This window comes from Pteropus alecto, unplaced genomic scaffold, assembly GCF_000325575.1.
Source record: "Pteropus alecto unplaced genomic scaffold, ASM32557v1 scaffold110, whole genome shotgun sequence".
Lineage (NCBI taxonomy): Eukaryota > Metazoa > Chordata > Mammalia > Chiroptera > Pteropodidae > Pteropus > Pteropus alecto.
Genome location: NW_006431920.1, coordinates 7442821 through 7461155, shown reverse-complemented (window position 1 = coordinate 7461155; position 18335 = coordinate 7442821). Strand labels below are relative to the sequence as shown.

Here is an 18335-nt window from a genome sequence, read left to right as displayed (position 1 = left end):
GGTGGTCGGAAGAGTTGAGGGGTTAACCAGGGAACAGCCAAAGAGCCAAAACCGACAAATGACCACTTACAACCCTGAAAGTACACTGAAGCTTTACGTTAACTTTCAAGTGGCTATTTCCTCGATTACCTAGGGAGAACAACTGACCATCAGAAGCCTGGTTATGCATGAACTTTCCAGACTGCTGCTCACAACCAATCCCAAAACAGCAAATATACTTTGCTTATGGACCGTACACCTGTCCCCCAACCATCCCCCGCTTCTCCTTTATCATAGTCAACGTAAATCCTTTCAAAACAACTTACATCTTTCTTCTAACTTACTGTATAAGAGCTCATCAGTCCTAGGATGGCAGACATGACTGTCTTCTCTGCCTCATCCTGCTGCTGGTAGATGAGACTGCACGTCCCAGGACCCGGTCCTTCATCTGGCTATGGCTCAATAAATGCTTCATTTCAGAAAAACTTTTGGCATCAAAGGTTTTTGATTAACAGTTCCCATTGCCATAACTGATGAAATATAAAATGCCTTTTACCTTCCAGATATCCAAATAAAACATGGGTATTTTAAGACACTGCACTCAACTACTAAAGTAACATAAAAGTAATATGCGGTGAAAAGGAATAGGGAAACTGATTATCTACCATGGGCCAAGTACTTAGTACCTATCTATCAATCTATCTGTAATCTTACTTAAGTCTCAAAACAATCATGTAAGATAGGATTTATTATCCCTATAAAATAGAACAGGAAAAATAAAATGGAGAAACAAAAGCTCAGAAAGATTTTGCCCAAAGTGAAGCTAACTGGCTGGAGCTAATTGTAATTAATTACATAGCCAGTAAGTTACAAAACCTGGATTTGACCAGGATCATCTGACTCTAAAACCCTCGCCCTTCCACTATACAGTGGAAATCTCTAAATGGCTAAAGGATTTAGATAAAATCTCTAAATCCCTAGAGGATTTAGATGAAAACAAATAATATAAGGGCAAATAATATACAGCAAACTATATTTGGCTATATACTTACTTAATAAAGCCAAAGATGGGCATTCTTGAAATGTTTTTGATATAATAAACAGATGTCTGAGTTTTCAAGTCTTCATATTTAAGAATTCTAGTTGAGCAACTGGAGTAAATTATTTTTAGAAGTCAGTTAACTAAAGTTTCCTAGCCATCGACAGTATTGTAACTCATGGAAAATGTATTCTAAGTTAAATGCTTCCTGAACACACGTGAAGAAATAACTGTTCTCTTGCCATATAACATTTCTTAGTACCTTTGTCCAAGGCACTATGTACTAGGTTTCCTTAGAGGGTAAAGGTCAAGGCCAGCCCAGGGCCTGCACAGACTAAACCCCCAACAATTATTTTCTGAATAAATGAATAAGGCCTGGAAAGGGAGGTAAACACAAATTACTACTTAACAAGGCCAGACCAGTCAGTGAAGCACGTTCTAAGTCAGCACAAGAGTCAGCTGATGCAGGAAAATGAGTACTGACTACTGACTGTCACTCTCTACATTTCCATTTACAAGGATAAAGAAATTTGGTATCTAAAAGCTTTAACTGACGGTGTAAGAATAAAGATTAATATTAAAATCAGGCAGGCATAAAAACCTCACTAAACCACTGCATGCATAAACTAGAAATGAGGGCCTGACTCGTCTGTGACCTTTGTCCAAGGCACTATCCCACCCACACACCACACACCACACACCCACACACACCCACACACCCACTCCCAGTCTCCCTCTCTCTCTCCCCTCTCCACTCCCTGAAGGGAAAAAAATGAAATGAAACAGAACTAAATCATCCCTTTCATAATACGGACTTGCTCCTGGGCATCGCTGCCATGTGGTACCCATTTGTTGGTGTCACATGCTTCCACTTTAACACACAGACGCGTATTGAAACTACTTTGTTGTTGCATTTTTTGCTGTGAGAGAAGAGCCCAAGAGTAATGCTACCATTCAGAGAGCTTAGCAACATAAACTGGAAGCTTTATTTTGGTAACCTTTGCCTTGGAATACTTATTTCCTGATCTCCAAATTATGTAAAACTTACCTTTCTGATAAGAGGAGCAACATCTGGTTTAAAGTCTTAGAATTAAAAAAAAAAAAAAAAAAATTATGTGATTTTGATGATCGCGATGATAAAATTACAATAAGAAAATACAGGACTTAAAAAAAAAATTATTTTCTGAGAAAAGTTTCAGAATGTTTCTCTCTCTCTCTCTCTCTCTCTCTCTCTCACACACACACACACACACACATACACACACGATAATGAGCTATATATTTTCATATTCAATTTTGCAATTTTTTTTTTTTAAAGCCACTGACTTTTAGGGTTTTGTACTAAACCCGCCACAAGAATCAGATTAAAGTCATTACTTGGGCAGCCCCTCCCAACCGCCACCGCTGAGTAGCTGGTGTTCACATTCCCCAATCGCTACTGCTCCCTCCAGACTCTGCTTCCTCATTTTTGCAAAGCTATTCCCTCTAAGGTGGCCAAATCGGAAAAAAAAGAAAATAACTACATACTCAGTTCCACCCATTCCTTCCTAGAGAAGCTGCTAGGTATAGTAAAATTGCCATTTCCTAGTATTTTGCACTGAGGGACCAAATTACATCACAAAGTTCACTGACTGCGCACCACAAAATAAGAACTATTTAAATTTCATGCCACAACTAGAGTTTGCTGGAAATGACTCAGTTCTTTATAACTCAGTTAAGAGACCTCTTGTGTCATGCCATCAAACAATTCTGCTTTTTGAATGGGCCTGCCAAGTATGTCAGCCTAAATTACCAATGTACTTCACAGACTTCAAAGTACTGCCTCGAGAAGCTGATCTAAACCACCCCAATGAGGGGCGGCTGGCCACGATTCTATAAGCGGAAAGAACATGCCAAACGGTTTTTTCAAAGAAGAGAAAGAGAAAAAGAATAGTACATACTGTCCCTTATTAGATGACTACTGCATACAAACTCACATTTTTAGAAGAGGCTCTTCCTTGGTGTCAATTCTCTTTCACCAAAGTAACAACGATTGCAAGCAAATTAGATTGTTAGGTGATGCTATCGTATATGGCACAATCTGGAAAAGGGCAGAGTCTTCGACCTTTCCCTCTCTGTTCTCACAAACGAGATGCTAGGAGAAAGCCCACTGGGAAATGAAAAAGGCTTCCAGGGTAGTAAGTGGCTGACTGACATGGAGCCTGAGATTAACAGTCTGGCCAAGCTCAGAAAATGACACAAGGCACCCTGATTTCTAGTCTCTTCCTGCCAATAACCGTCTTTAATACTGGTCCCCAGGAGACTGAAGCTTTACATATCTCCTGAACAATTCCAGTGTATTAAATGATTCACGAAACCTATAGGAATCCTGTGAAGATATAAACCTTAAAAAATTATATCTAATATGGGAAAACAGGAAACCTACACACTCTTGGTAAGACTGCAAATTTGTAAACTAAGTCCTTTTTGGAAGAGAAGTTGACAAGACAGCAAACATTTAATGCGCATACCTATGGCCTGACCAAGTCTTTTTCTAAAAATACGTATTTGTGTATTTGTATAAGAGTATGAGGATAGTCATTGCAACAGACATATTTTAGCAAAAACCTGGTAGCAACCTAAATATTCAGCATTAACAATTTGAATAAATTATAGTACATCCATACAATGGAATATTATGCAGCCATTAAAAAGAATGGGGTAGACAGAATGTGTTCATAGGAAAAAGCAAAAAGAGTAAATCGTAATTCCATTGGTGTAAACCAAAAAAAGATTTATCCGTTATCTATGGCTATATAAAGGAATGTAAAACATACAGCTGGACATGCATAGAAAATGTCTGGCAACTAATTCTAAGAGTAGGATTAGGGAGAAGCTGGATATGTGTAATATGTGTATTTTTTTTTTTAAATATCATGGGAACAGAATTAATTTTAAATTAAAAATATATATTTGATGAAGTTTTTAAGAATATTACAAAAATATTTTCAATTTTGAAAACAAATAAGATCATCCTTAAAAAGCATCTATAGTATAGCACCGAAATAGAGTTTTTCTCTTTTAAATAATGCTGCAAGCCAAGAAAAAAGTGTGAGGAAAAATCTATAACCTTCTCAATGCATGAAGGAAAAAGTTATATCCTTGTGGGTTGGCTTTTATTTAGTTAACATAAACCTGGAATAGATTTTTATCTATTAAAAAAATATAATATGCAACGCATGACAGAGCACATTATACTCACGTTAACAGATCTTAACTATGTGGAACCAAACATACTAAAATAACTTTTTATATTAAAAATGATGTTATTTACACAGTTAAGATGCCATCACATATGCGAATGATGCTACTTCAGATATTGTTAATGTCAATGTTCCTTACACCCAGACTTTTTGAATTATTAATTGGAAATTCTACATGCCAAAAATATGAAGTAGTAAAATTAAATTAATCTAGACTGATGACATAAGCTCTCTCCAAAAAACCACATTCCACATGTGGATGCTAGGTAATCTTCCATTATTTGATGGCTGCAGAATCAACGGATAATTTCTCAGAGCTGAAGTATTTCACAAGCTCATAATGAAAACACTTTTATTGAATTCTTTATCAAGCAAAGAATTATAGAAAAACTATAAAGATCCGGCTCCTCTATTTTAGTAGGTCACAATATAAGAAATACACGAATGGTACAAACCGACAGCCAAACCGAATCATAAAAGAATAGTGAAATGAGTTATGATCCATGCAGCCAGGGAGGAGGAAGGAACAAGAATCTTAACTATATATTGCGATTAAAGTTAAAAAAGATAAATTCTGGGACTCCATATCCAAACTAGTTGAGGTAAGAAGTGGCTCATCATCTGATTTAGAACAACTTCAGAGAGAACACGAAATTTTAGAAACAGTGATTTGGGAAGCAGAGGACACGCAGCTTGTACCAGGACTCCAGCAATGCTTTGGAGAAAGTAGGAATGGTCTGAGCAGGAAGTGAAGGCTTGGAGTAAGTGTGCTTGCTAAGGTGAGTAAGGTAACTGAGGCCCTCTGAGTGGTCAAGGGCCTTTAACCTCTTCTACCTACTAGAATAATTACTAAAACCCCAAATTCTTTAAATGCAGTGCTGAAACTAAAGTGTATGGCGATTTGATTACAGAGTTCTCCACAGATGTACGTCAAATTGACAACGGGATGGTGGTCTTGTGCTAAATCTACATCACCCTATATACTACACGAAGCCAAACTAAGTCATCTTTCTCGGCTATGGTTCCTTTTAAACTTAAACTCAACCCACTGATATGTTTTCTTCCACCATTTCACTGAGCTTCTTGGCATACTGGCAGCTTCGGTGACCATAATGGGATAAACTGTGATGGCAGAATTCAATCTGCATTTAATAAAAAGCCAGATTGTTGGACTTCGCAAATACAGTTGGGCATAAAAATTCGCAATTCAGTTAGATCCTCTGCTTTGCTAAGTAATTTTTTACTATTTTGTTTATAGTTTAGTTATCCTTGATGTCGAACAGAAAAAAATGAAAGTATTAACCACTGGAACCAATCACTAACTCACACGGCAGCCCGATTTGATAGCTTCGGCACCGCATCTACTGGCCTCCCCATGAAGGAGCTGAGCGTCTCCCCCAACAGCCTGCCTTAACTTCTCGTTCCAAAGACACATGCCACTCTGCCCAGCAAAAGGGATAAATCAGCTTAGGCCCTTGAGTCATGACTAAGTTTTTTAAATGTTGCAGCAACTTTGGATCTTAAGACTCAATAAATCCAGTGGTTGACTCAGCCTCAAAGAACCAGAATGTGTGTGAGTCAGAGAGTGCAAGTCTTACTACTGGAGAAGCATGCCTGACTTCACCACAGAACAGGCAGCCAGCCGAGCGCCTCGCAACACGGTCGGTCAGAGAGTCCACAGTGGCACAGGAAACTGTCCAGCGAGGTCAAGCCCTCTCGAGAACAGGGGCTAGCAGTCTTTCATTTACTCTTACAGGAATGCAGGTCAGACACATCTGCAGGGGGCATACTGAAATCCGGTACAGATTCCTTTTTCGTTTCCATTGTGGAAGGTACGCTTGCCTACACAAAACTGATGTGAGGCTAGCAGTGCTGGCTTCTTCTTAAGTGTTACAAAACAATTTAGTGACAATTGTCATTCCCTTCCTGAACTATCAAGCTAACTTGCACATTCCCTTAGAGCACTATCTGTAAAAATGTGTCCCCTGGTCTGTCTCCCTCAAGACTGTCTCTTATATTTCAAGCAGTCCCTAGCAAAAAAAAAAAACAAAACTAAAACTAAAAAATACTTTTCTACCAGTGTAACGAATGAGATTGTCTTGCTCGTTCTTGCCACATATTTTGGCCCCTGTTAAGCCAGTAGTTTGGGTATTGCCCCAACTAATGAAAATTTGGGACATTTTCATATGAACTGGAAAATCCTCTATGGATGGTCAAGATTTTTGTCTTCAAAATAGTTTCATTATTTAGGAGGAAATGGCTAATGTAAATCCAACAGAGAAATGCTTACTGGTTTGAAGGGCAGTAAAAACATCCATACTCGATTCATTAAAAAGAAGTGGTGGTGAATTACTGAAAAAAAAACATTTTTGTTTTTCTTAAGTAAATTTCCACATTAGTACATTTTGTTTTTCCTGTCCTAAAAAAAAAAAAAAATTACTGTGCAAAAGAAGAAAAACAAATTAAGTCAAAGATTAGGACAAAAATGAGCCCCATATGCCTTAACAAGGTAACCCTAACTCTTGAATGGCCAGCAAAGGTTTCCAAGTCATCCTCACAGAATATTATCAGACCAGATGCTATGTTTCTAGCACTAGGGGATGCTAATAATCCAATCGTAAAAGCAGACACTAAATGGTGTCTATTATGTGGCCAGAACTTTTCCAAATGCAATTTCATTTAATCCTTATAATGAATCTAATGAATAAGTGCAATCATTCTCCTCATGGTACAGATGAAAAAACTAAGGCACATTGAGACTGAATAAACTGTAAAAAGTTAAGCAGCTGGTGAGTGGCAGACCCCTGACTCAAACCCAGGCCCTCTGCCTGCACAGTCTCTCTGACATGCTGTGCTCTGCTGCCTCTCCTACAGAGTCCTCTACGTACACCAGATGACAAGCAGGGAGTCCACATGCACATATTTAAAATAAGCCATCAGAAAAGCTACTTTTATTATGAAATAAAATCCAGGCCTACCTAAAGAGGAAACATACTCCAAATAAATTAAAGCGAACCTATGTTTTCAAGATGGTAAACTTACTGAGCAGATGAACCTCCTTTCATTCCTCAAACCCCTGATATGATAGAAAATTCTAAAGAAAAATAAACCATAATGGTGTAAGACAACAGGCAAAAGTAATTATCAGATGGAAATGACTCAATGGGGAAAACAGAGCTGAATAATCACAACTAAAAACAGGAATAAAAGAGGCCTGGTACAGAGATGAGAACTATTCTTCTCGATGAAACAAAGTGCAGCAGAAATGCAAATCTCTGAAAAAGTATGCAGACTAGGTTTCTGAGGTTATCACCAGGGTGACTTATTAGGTGATGCTTACAGCACTTGTCCCTAAGACCAGCTCTCTCTCAACAGGGTAGGTTATTATCCCCAAGCACAGGCCTTGTGGCAGAGTGAAGTCTATGTCTGGGCCTTCCTAAGAAACACAGAGGAAAAGAGAAACAATAAAGGCACCTCTACCTACGATTGCAATACCCTATAGTGCTCCAAAGTGCTGCATGCCAATAGGGAAACCTTCTTTGTGGCAACCGTGGGGACTCCAGCTTGCTCCTCACCCTACAGACTCAGCTGCATGCTTGCGAGCATGCCCAGCCCTGCACGGCCCTGGAGGGAGCCCATGCAATTAGGCCTACGGCTGAAACAGAATTCCAAAACTTTTGAGGAAATCTAGTGTAATTAACCTAATTCTATATTTATAAATATGTTTGAATCACCAAGGATCAAAACAACATAAAACTAAGAACTAAGATGAAAGAAAACAAATCAGTTAACAGAAAAATCTGACGTTGAATTTATAACAAATGCTTAATTATCTAAACCAACGGAGGGTCTGAGGCATAAGAACCCGGAAAACTATGGCGCTGAAATGTTCAGATTTCTATTACAGCAGATTTACCACCCCAAGAAAACTCTGCACAGACTGATATTACAATGAAGTTTTATTCTCCAAGGAAAAATGCACTGAGACCAAAAATCCGACCCTAGCTCTAAGTCTAAATTATGTAGCCTTGCTTGGGCAAATAACTTCTTTTCTGTCTTTATTTTCCTACATAATAAAAGGAGATAATTATTTTTTATCCCATCTGCCTCAAAGAGATGGTTTAACAATCAAAAGGGAAAAAGTACATTGAAAAAATTTTTTTTAAAAAGTAAAAGGCACCAAATGAAAGGTGATGCTGGTAACCGAAAACAGACTGCATACTAGGGAGTAGGTGGGGTCCAGCCCTGGCTGAAGAGTTTGCTGTGGACGGTCCACATAGAGACAGTCAAGGTGGACATCCCACTGTAATATCTATTTCGTAAGACAAGCTGATTTACAGCCAATAGTTCCTGACTACTTTTGATACTTAGAATGATGCCATATTAGCCTCTTCAGAAGTAATTAAGAAAAAGGCCTCTGCTTCTGTCTATTGATTCAAAAGAATGCACTCTGAATTCTGCAGTCTGGAGTGAGACTCACTGGATATGCATCGCCTAGAGTCGAACTGTTACACACAGAGAACCAAGGGAATAATGCCAGCAATTTAGTCATCTGAGGGCACCGCTCACCAAGAGATGACGTCATACACAGCTTGAAACAGTCAGACTTCTGTAAGTCTGAAGACACAGAAGTCAGAATAAGACATGGAAGTCTGAATAAGACAGAGGTGCTTGGCAATCAGGTATAAGTACTTACTAAACGTATATTTATTAAATAACCACTGCGTTCCAAATGTTGGACCAAGCAACTTGCTCTACTAACAACTCCAGAACATACTCGAAAGAGACAAAAACTGGTTAAACAATTTACAATCACTAGACAACAGTGGTGGTAAGTCGTCACTGACAAACTAGAATGACAATATATCAAGTACCTTAAAATGATATGCACATAAATCGCATGATAAAAGACAAAAAGAAAAGCTCCACGGTGCTCTTCAAGATAAGGTTTTAATAGGGTTCTTCAAAAATGTTATAAAATCCTTCGTTAAAATTTGCTTTCTATTAAGAGAAAAAAGATATAGTAACCAAATATCTGGACCTCGCTTGGATCCAAATAAATCAATCATGAAAATTAAATTTATGAAACAATTGGGAAAATATAAATGCTGGCTAGATAGTTGATAACTAGATAGGATAATGGTGTTGGGTTATTTTTTTAAAAACCAAAATGGTAGTCTTTATCTTTTAGAAATACATACCAAAATGGTTGTTGATGAAATATGATGTCTAAGAATTACAGTAAAATAATATGGGGGAGTGGGCTGGAGTTTAGATGAAAGGAGCCTGGCCATGTGCTGATAATTAATGAAGGTGGCAGCTGGATTCACAAGGGTAATTACACTATTTTCTCTACTTTTATATACAGTTGAAATTTTCATAATTATACAAATCAAAGGTGACTCATTCTTACCTCTGCTAGGATCTTTCACCACAACATCAGAGATTTCAAACAGTTTCAGAGGAAGGGGCATCTTCCGATTTGCTGCTATGGTCTTTAGGAGGCCTGGAAGAAGGGTAGTGCGTGCCACCTACAGGAGAAGACATGAAACTGCACTGACCAAAGGAGAACCAGACAGACATGCGGCAGTGCCCCAGCACCTGTGGAGGATAAGTTTCAAGATCCCCAATGGATGCCTAAAACTGTGGATAGTACCAACCCCTATGTATGCTATGTTTGTTCCATACAGACATACATATGATAAAGTTTACGGCTTCTCTTCTGCACATCTGAACTGCCAGCATCACTACTCTTGCACTCGGGAGCCATTACTAAGTAAAATAAGGGTTACTGGAACACAAGCACTGGCGTACCGCGCAGTCAGTCAGTAGGCTACTAAGTGACTAACAGGCAGGTGGCATATACAGCGTGGATACACTGGACAAAGAGACAATTCACGTCCTGGGCGGAACGGAGTAGGATGGCATGAGATTTCATCATTCTACTCAGAACAGCATGTAACTTAAAACTGAAAAACATTTACTTCTGGAATTTTACATTTGATACTGTCGGACCAGGTTGACCGCAGGCAATTAAAACCACTGGAAGTGAAACCGTGGATAAGGGGGAACTACCAAATTGATTAAAAACAAAGCCAAAAGACACCATGGCTTCATAGGAACACACTTCTGGAAAATGCGATGCCTAAATATCTAAGTCATGTTTAATTTTCAATCCCAAGACATTAGAAAAATATATATTCTAGCTTTTAAACTTACAAAATAAAAAATCATAAATTTGATGAAAAAATAAGTGAGGAACAAATATTATAACAAACATAATTGCTTGTATCTAGGATTGGTTATTATCATTTTTAAAATTAAAGTTAGCTTTCAAGATTTCAAATACGTAAATTTTCATATCCTGCCTTATTTAATAAAGTAATTGAAGTAGATTACAAGAAATATGAATGCTTGAATAGATTAAATATGAATTAATCAAAATTTTAAAAACTACCGGGAAAAGGTAAATGCAATTAAAACACCAGGACAATGAAGAAACCAGAACACAAATATCTAGGCACTAAAAATACTATGCTATGGGTAAACTATGATTATAGTTTTCAGCTTGGTAGCCAAAGAAGTATAAATATACATCCTAGTTCTTAAAAACGGGAAAAGAGCAAAATTTCCCTGCTTTTGTCTGTGAAATAAATTCCTCATTCTTGGATACATGAGGTATGGAAGCTGTCAACACATCACGTAGCCGGAAGGATTTTATGAGCAGTGGTGTGACGTCATCGCCGAGAGTCTGGGCTTTACGGTCAGATTTAACACCACTGTATTTTGCCCAGACTATCGCTCGAGCTTCTTAAGTTTCTTTCTCAGCTTCTACTCCCGCCATTTGATGGTCTATTCTCCACACGGAGTGATCCTTTAAAACCTAAATCAGATCATGGAACCCCTCTGCTCAAAATCTCCGACCGGTTTCCATCACACTTAAAATCCATTCCCTACTTGGGTCCGTGGCCGTGGCCCTGGCCCCTTTCTGACCTCCACGCCCGCGGCTGCCCCGGCCGCGCACCCATGCACCATGAGCAGGTTTCCACCTCAGGCCTCCACACTTGCTCTTTCCTCTGCCTGGTATATTCTTCCTCTAGATACACATGTGGCTATGTACATTTCTTTGAGTCTCTGCTCAAAGGTTCTCTCCCAAGGAGGCCTGCCCTGCCCACCCTGGCTAAAACAACAGGCCCTCCTAGATCCGACACAAGTAAGAACAAGCTCCCAAATGCACGTGCTAGACTGTGGGTTGAGGGAAACAGAGAACAACTTTCCTATCACATTCACGCTATCAGCAAGCTGTTGGCCTTCGACTCACTGCAATTCCGCTCACTTTCCCCACTGGAGAGAAAAGTGCCCAAACCATTCACAGAAACGAAACTACAATGTTAAAAAGCAAAAGCTTATTTTATTGGAATAGAAACAAGCTACTTTTATAGATAATGTTGCTTAGTTTTTTTTAGTTTATTTTATAGATAAGCTTTATTTGTTTATTTAAAAACCCACGGCATTACAAAAAAAAAAATTAAATCTGAATCTGATCAAGCTTCTAAATCTAACTACCAATTTATTGAAAATATAGGGGACCACTGGAATGCAGTCAGCAAAATCCTAAATGTTAAGACTCTCCAGGGACAAATGACCCAGTCTCTTTAATGAAGTAAAAGGGAGGGAGATGGGAAGGGAGAGAGAGGGGAAGGAGGGGAGAGAGAGAGGGGAAGAAGGGGAGGGGAGAGGGAGAGGGGAAGAAGGGGAGGGGAGAGGGAGAAGGGCGAGAGAGAGAGGAGGTGGGGGGGAGGGGAGGGAGAGGAGGAAGAGGGGAGGAGGGAGAGAGATATGGATGGCACTCGTAGATTGCAAAAGTCTTAAGATGCACATCAATCAACTGTGATGTCCAACCTCATTTAAATCTCAAATCGAATAAACTATATTGTAAAAAGGAGAACTGGGAAAATTTGAACAGTGACTGGATATTTGAGGGTATTAAGGAATACTATTGCTAATTTGGGGGGAAGTGGAAATATTCTGTAATTTTGTTTATAACAATTATAATAAAATCTTATATTAGCTAAATAACATTTTAGTTAAATAACATTTCTCTTATTTTATCCATTTATATAATCTACTACTAACAATAATATATCTACTATCAGAAAATGCCCAAAGTCAATTCTGCAGGAGAAAGAATGGCTTAGACAACAGAGTTACACGATCACGAGCAACTTTACATTAAACTTAACCATAAATATAAACCTGTTAGCCACATTAGCAATGGTAGGACATATCCGTTGGTAAAGCAGGAATAAAATACAGAATCTGTCAAGTCTAAAAGACAGACTCACTTTCATCTCTAACATATTTTATGCAGAAATATTGATTCTTAAGTGTGCTAAGCCACATCTATTTACAGTGACATTTAATGTGTTTCTGATTTATTGTCCTCCTCCTTATACACAGCCGATTAAGACAGGATGTAAACCCTAAAGAACATAGCATTACCACATCTTAAGAAATCAAGCTTGATAAATGAAACTGGGAGAAAAGGAAAATTTGGAATAAACTCGCATAAAAATCCATTACAATTTACTGAAAACTGGCTCTATCCAAATGAATTTGAATGTCTCTTATTGAAAAGAACCACAGGCATCATTCAAAAGCAGTAAAAAAGCTAGTGGACCTCAGAAAACAAAACATAAAAACTCATTATCACAACCCCTCCAAACTAGTGTAAGGAGTCTTCAAAGTTCTGACACTGAGTGCAGAGGAAGAATTCATGTACTTGATGCATATTATTACCAATTAGTTCTTTATGTAGTCCAACTCTAATCTGCCACATTAGTAGGTAGTTCGACAGATCATAAAATTTAAATTTTTTTAAAGTTACACCTTCACGGAGGTACTCAGAAGAGGTGTTGATTCATTTATTACAAATGGATGGAAAGGATGTGAAATAGGAAAATAGCATTAAAAAATCAATTATGAAATGGAAAGTTCGGACTGGGCTAGATAGCACAAATCAAGTAAGAACCAGCTATAATCAAGAAAAGATTATAAGAAGTTTTAAGAATTTCTGTCAGCAAAGTATGTAAGAACCAACTATAAAACTTATCCAAGAAGAGATTTTTAAAAAGCCCTAAGATTTTTGTCATCTGAGTGTAATCACTGAAGAGACGCTGTATAACTCATGTACTGCCTCTTCAGTTTTTACTCAAATTCTTATCTACTTAAAATTCTTACCTGGAATTCAGCTGTCTTAGGATTACTGATGTGAACTGCCTTTGTTGCAGAGATATCCAAACCAAGTTTATCGGCAATATCTTCTTGAGAGCACTAAGAAATACATACAAAATAGGTCAACATGGAAAAGCGATGACCAAATTTAATATAAAAAGTATTTAATGCTGTAAGTCAACCGAAGGTCTCATAGCAATGACGATTCTCTGTACAAATCAGTGAGATAAGAATAAACTAAGAATAAACACACACGATTAACCAAGACCCACAGCAGATGCAATTCGTCATCGTTATCTTACGATGAGTTCTAGCCACGATCCAAATTTTTCACATGAAGATGGTGGTACAATCTATACCCAGGGCCTTTCTAAACTCTTCCCATTTACCTTACCAGACTACAACTCCCTGCCATTCCCTGAACCCTATACTTTCCCCTGCCTTTCCTGACAGACGCTCCTGCCCTAGTTGCTGCCATCCCCCCACCGCTCTACTTAAAGGACATCTCCTCCTCTTCCGTTAAAATATCCCTCACGACTCCCTCTTTGGCATGCTCTCCCTCTTCAGTGCTCCTATGGCTTTCTGTTTTGACCACCACTGTAATTTCTGCCACATCCACACTGACTTATGGCAGAATGGTAGGACAGACAGCAGAAGTCAAGTGGCCTGAACTCTGCCCAATGTTCTTTCCCCTATATCATTTAACTCCTGTGCACACGTGCTCGGTAAAGCTCTGGGCAATGAATATGCTGCTAAGCACTCGTCCACCAAAACGAGAGAGACTCTTATCTCCCTCAAAAACCAGATGGCAGGTAGAAGTTGTGCAAATAAAACTTACTGTTAGAGATAGCAAGTCTAATAACAGATAATGCAAATAAAGTGCTTGGCATGAACTAAATGATCAGAAAAATATGATAGTTCATAAATCATTCCTAAGAATAAACAACTGTCACATATAATAACACTAATTTCTCAAAAAAGAGTTTAGACTTAACATGAAAACTGATGTGCCATCCGAGTCCTGTACAATCTTCCAACAAGAAGTGATATTGCTCACTGCACTGTTCTATGAAATGGTCAAGGACTAGCTGGCCTGTATGTCGCTCAGAAAAAAAAAAAAGGGTTTAGATTCACTTTATGCCAATGCCAGCTTTAAGGACTTCCTGCTATGCTTTCTTGGGAAGGATCCTGAAGCCACACCCTGGCACAGCGGGAAACGACGCCCGGGTGTGCCATGGCTGCAGGGGTGGAGAATGACGGCAGGCACACTGGAAACAGCCACCGTTTCCCCACTGCATAGAGGAGTTTTTATAACAAGATTTAGATATGTGATCAATCAATTAGGACAGGCAATCTATTCTTAAACAGAACTAGTACTATCTATATTTAAAAGGCTCCAGACACATGGCAAAATGGCGAGGTATATGAGTGACCTACTTTATCGTGACAATGGATGATAAGGGAAGGAGTTAAGTAGCTGTTTAAATCAACATATCCTGAAGTGGTCGTAGCTGGTATTCAGGAAGAAGTATTTTTTAAATGTCAACATATATATGTTTATTTTAGTGTTAGAAAAAAATAACAAGTAAATGAAGCCTATAATTTTTACAAATATTATTTTTATAATAAGGCTAACATAGGTATGCTGTTATAAAAGAGAGCTAATTTAAAAGAAAATATTACAACCAGTCTGTGGATATAGCAGAAATCATACTGCCGAGATGTGAATTACACTAGGGAAGTCAAGGGCTGGCTTAGGAAAGAAGAGCTGTTACTCTAGTTCTAGAGCAGACGTAAGGCTCGGAGATGTTTAGCTTTGCTTAGACAGCATGAAACTTTATAAATACTTATAATGTTGAAATTCCTATAGGAAAACTGTTATTACCCATCTGAAACTCTCCAGCACCTCCCACCTTCGCCCCTGGTGATAAACAATGTGCTGATGTGACTATGGACAGCCGAACAGACTGGCACTTTTGGTGGGACAGTTCGGGCACTGACCTTGAGTAAAGACGGACCTGGGCTGAAATCCCTGGTCCACAGCTGACTTGCCGAGTAGAGTGGGCATATTCCTCAAATTAACTGCTGCAGGAGAGAGGACACCTACTTCACAGGGCTGCACCGAGAGATGAAATCATAAAGCCCTCAGCACGGGATAAACTCTGCATAGCGGCTACTAGCCAGGAGGCAGAGTGTGAGCTCCTCTGAAATGCCTGGGGCACAGCTACAACAGCAAATTCTGTACCACTTAAAAAACAAAATACATTTCTCAGTGCTATTTTTTGTACTTCATTTTACATGACCTCACTGGTGCTCACAACTGCATACGTCCAAGAGTATGCACATGATGCCATGGTCCTACGAGCCACACAAGATGGGATAACAGAAGTCAAAAGGCCAAGATTCTGCTCATGGCTCTCCTGCTGTCTGGGGAAACGCTGTTAGGTACTTGTCATCTTTTCTTGGCCTCGGGCTCCCTCACTGGTACAGTGCCCGGCATGCAACAGAGACACCATCAGTGTTGGTGAACAAATGACTGCTGAATCAGGAAAACGAAGGAGTTGAACTAGACCTGTAAGGTCCCTTCTGGTGTTGCCAGCCTATGAATTACAATTGCTTAACACAGTAACTGCGAGAGACTCATCTCCTTACCAACCCTCTGTGTACTGGGAGCGATTCTCACTAGTGCCTTCTGTGTATCCTCTCAAGGACTGAGAATTTCGGGCTAGAACTAGGTTGAGGGGAAGAGAGAAGCAGATTTTTCGGTTGTCTTTGGTCTGGCTTTTGCCCTACGTCATTAAGTTGAAACTTACTTGAATACTCAAGAGCTACACTGTCGGCACCACGGAAACACTCCGCAAGAGAGGAAAGAGAACTATGGACCGCACGCACGTTTCACACCTTTCCAATGGTCAATCTGGTGGGGGAGGGGATTTTATTCTGATTGTGTAATAAAGTTCATTTTCTGAGTTAGGCCTTTTATGTCAGCTTTTCAACTCAAAGCAAATGGTTATGAACATATTCGAAGACAAAGACACAAGTTTATTGTGGAAATAAGTTTACGGTCCCCAAGCTCATAACCAGGGCAGCATCTAGTGGACACGGCCATGACCAAATAAAGACTAACAATTCTAACATAATAAAGTTGCTTGTGAAATTCATTGTGAACCCTCAACATTTATTACATGAAACTATAAAATATGTTGTCATCTGTCATTTAAGACACTTTTTTAGTCCTTCATGTTTTTCTGTTACTTAAAAAAATCTTCCAACATTTCTTTACTAGAAATAGTACAATCTCAAAAAAAAAAGTTATTCTTCTAGAACCTGGAAATTTTAGCAGTCTGGATTTTATAAAATAATTCATATAAGGAATCACAGGATAAATAATTCAGAGACTCCAAGTAAACAATCAGCTAAACAGAGACAGCATACCAGAGCAAAGGTGAGCGCTTCTGTGAATCCAGCAGCTGCCATGTCGTGTCTCAGAAGTTCTGTGAGCTTATTAAGGGGAAACTGGAAAAAAATTTGTCTCACTTTATTTCACCGCAATAAAATTTCCTGCTTTCAAAGAAGAGATTTATACAGAACATGTCAAAAGCAAACCACCCTACCATCCTCAGCAACATCCTGCTGGCGCCACCCTTTCTCATCTGCCCCACACCCTCCCATCACCCCACCACCCCAACACTCCTAGATGTACTACTCCCCACCTTCACCTCTCCTGCACACAGCATCTGCCTCCAGGCCCAGGTTAAGAGAATGAATCTCCCAGTTAGAAATTCGACAAGGGCTCCACACTCAAAACCTGCTTTTCTTCAAAGAACTAGTCATCACAGGTTTTCGACTCACTCTAATCAACTGGGCATCTGTTTTGTATCCTCTCCACAGCAAATGCCTCTCACGGCAGAGCATGTCCAAATAGTTCCTAATTCCTATGTTCTGGTTTTCTCAAAACCTTCCTGGCATCCAACAATCCGTTCCTAACAATAAGGTGTGTTTACTTAAGGGTGCAACCTTACTTGATTAGCTATGGTGTATGTTTTTGGGAGAGTCATCTGAATGTTGTTATATCCGTAAGCAATAGCTGCATCTTCCACAATATCACATGCATGGATAATGTCAGCTCTGGTTGGAGGGATTTCGATCTCAATCTGATTCCCATCGCCAATGACTTCTGACTTCAAGTACATCCTGGTCAGAAGCTTAGCAAGATTTTCTGGAGTTTCTCTGAAATAGGAATGCACAAACCATAAACTTCATTGCATTATTTAAAACATGTTTATATTTCGTTTTAAAATATGCAACTACCTGAAATCATAACCTTTCTTTTTGAATTCCCTTAGACACCATACATCCTGATACTCCGTCGTCACTTAACTTACTCTGAGGGGATATCAAAACCCTCTCCATGCATTCTTTCAGGAAAAATTAAATAGTCTTGTGTGCACTTCATCCTTGAATTATCTCCAACTGTAAATAAATAAATCAAGTTTCCAGAGCATACCTGATTCCAACTTTTTTGTTAATTAGATCGGCTCTCACCATCTCCTTTCGGTAAGCCAGTTCCTTAAGAGAAAGAGTTTGAGAAGCTTAAATCATTCCCATCAGATACAGCGTTAGACTCTTTCTATTTGAACTCATCATCAGTTTCATTACCCTTACACTGAAAATAAACTTGGTGTTTCAAAACATTATTATAGAGGAATATATTTGCTACATTATATTCATCTATGAACATTCTACCTGCTAAACAATTGAACTGCCCAGAAATAATATAAAATGCCAAACGTTCTTCTCTTTTAGATGATCAGTCACCATTCTCTTCAATAAAACATGTA

General features: G+C 38.9%; 1 protein-coding gene across 1 annotated transcript in view; it reads right to left on the bottom strand.

Moving 5' to 3' along the window:
- FARSB (phenylalanyl-tRNA synthetase subunit beta) overlaps nt 1–18335 on the bottom strand; it is a 58765-nt gene that overhangs the window by 21510 nt on the left and 18920 nt on the right. Inside the window, exons 11-15 of the mRNA XM_006906671.3 lie at nt 18002–18063; nt 17517–17724; nt 16930–17010; nt 13501–13593; nt 9674–9791 (exon numbers count right to left, since the gene is read on the bottom strand). Coding sequence (XP_006906733.1) covers nt 9674–9791; nt 13501–13593; nt 16930–17010; nt 17517–17724; nt 18002–18063 — 562 coding nt within the window. The remainder of the gene's footprint in view (nt 1–9673; nt 9792–13500; nt 13594–16929; nt 17011–17516; nt 17725–18001; nt 18064–18335) is intronic.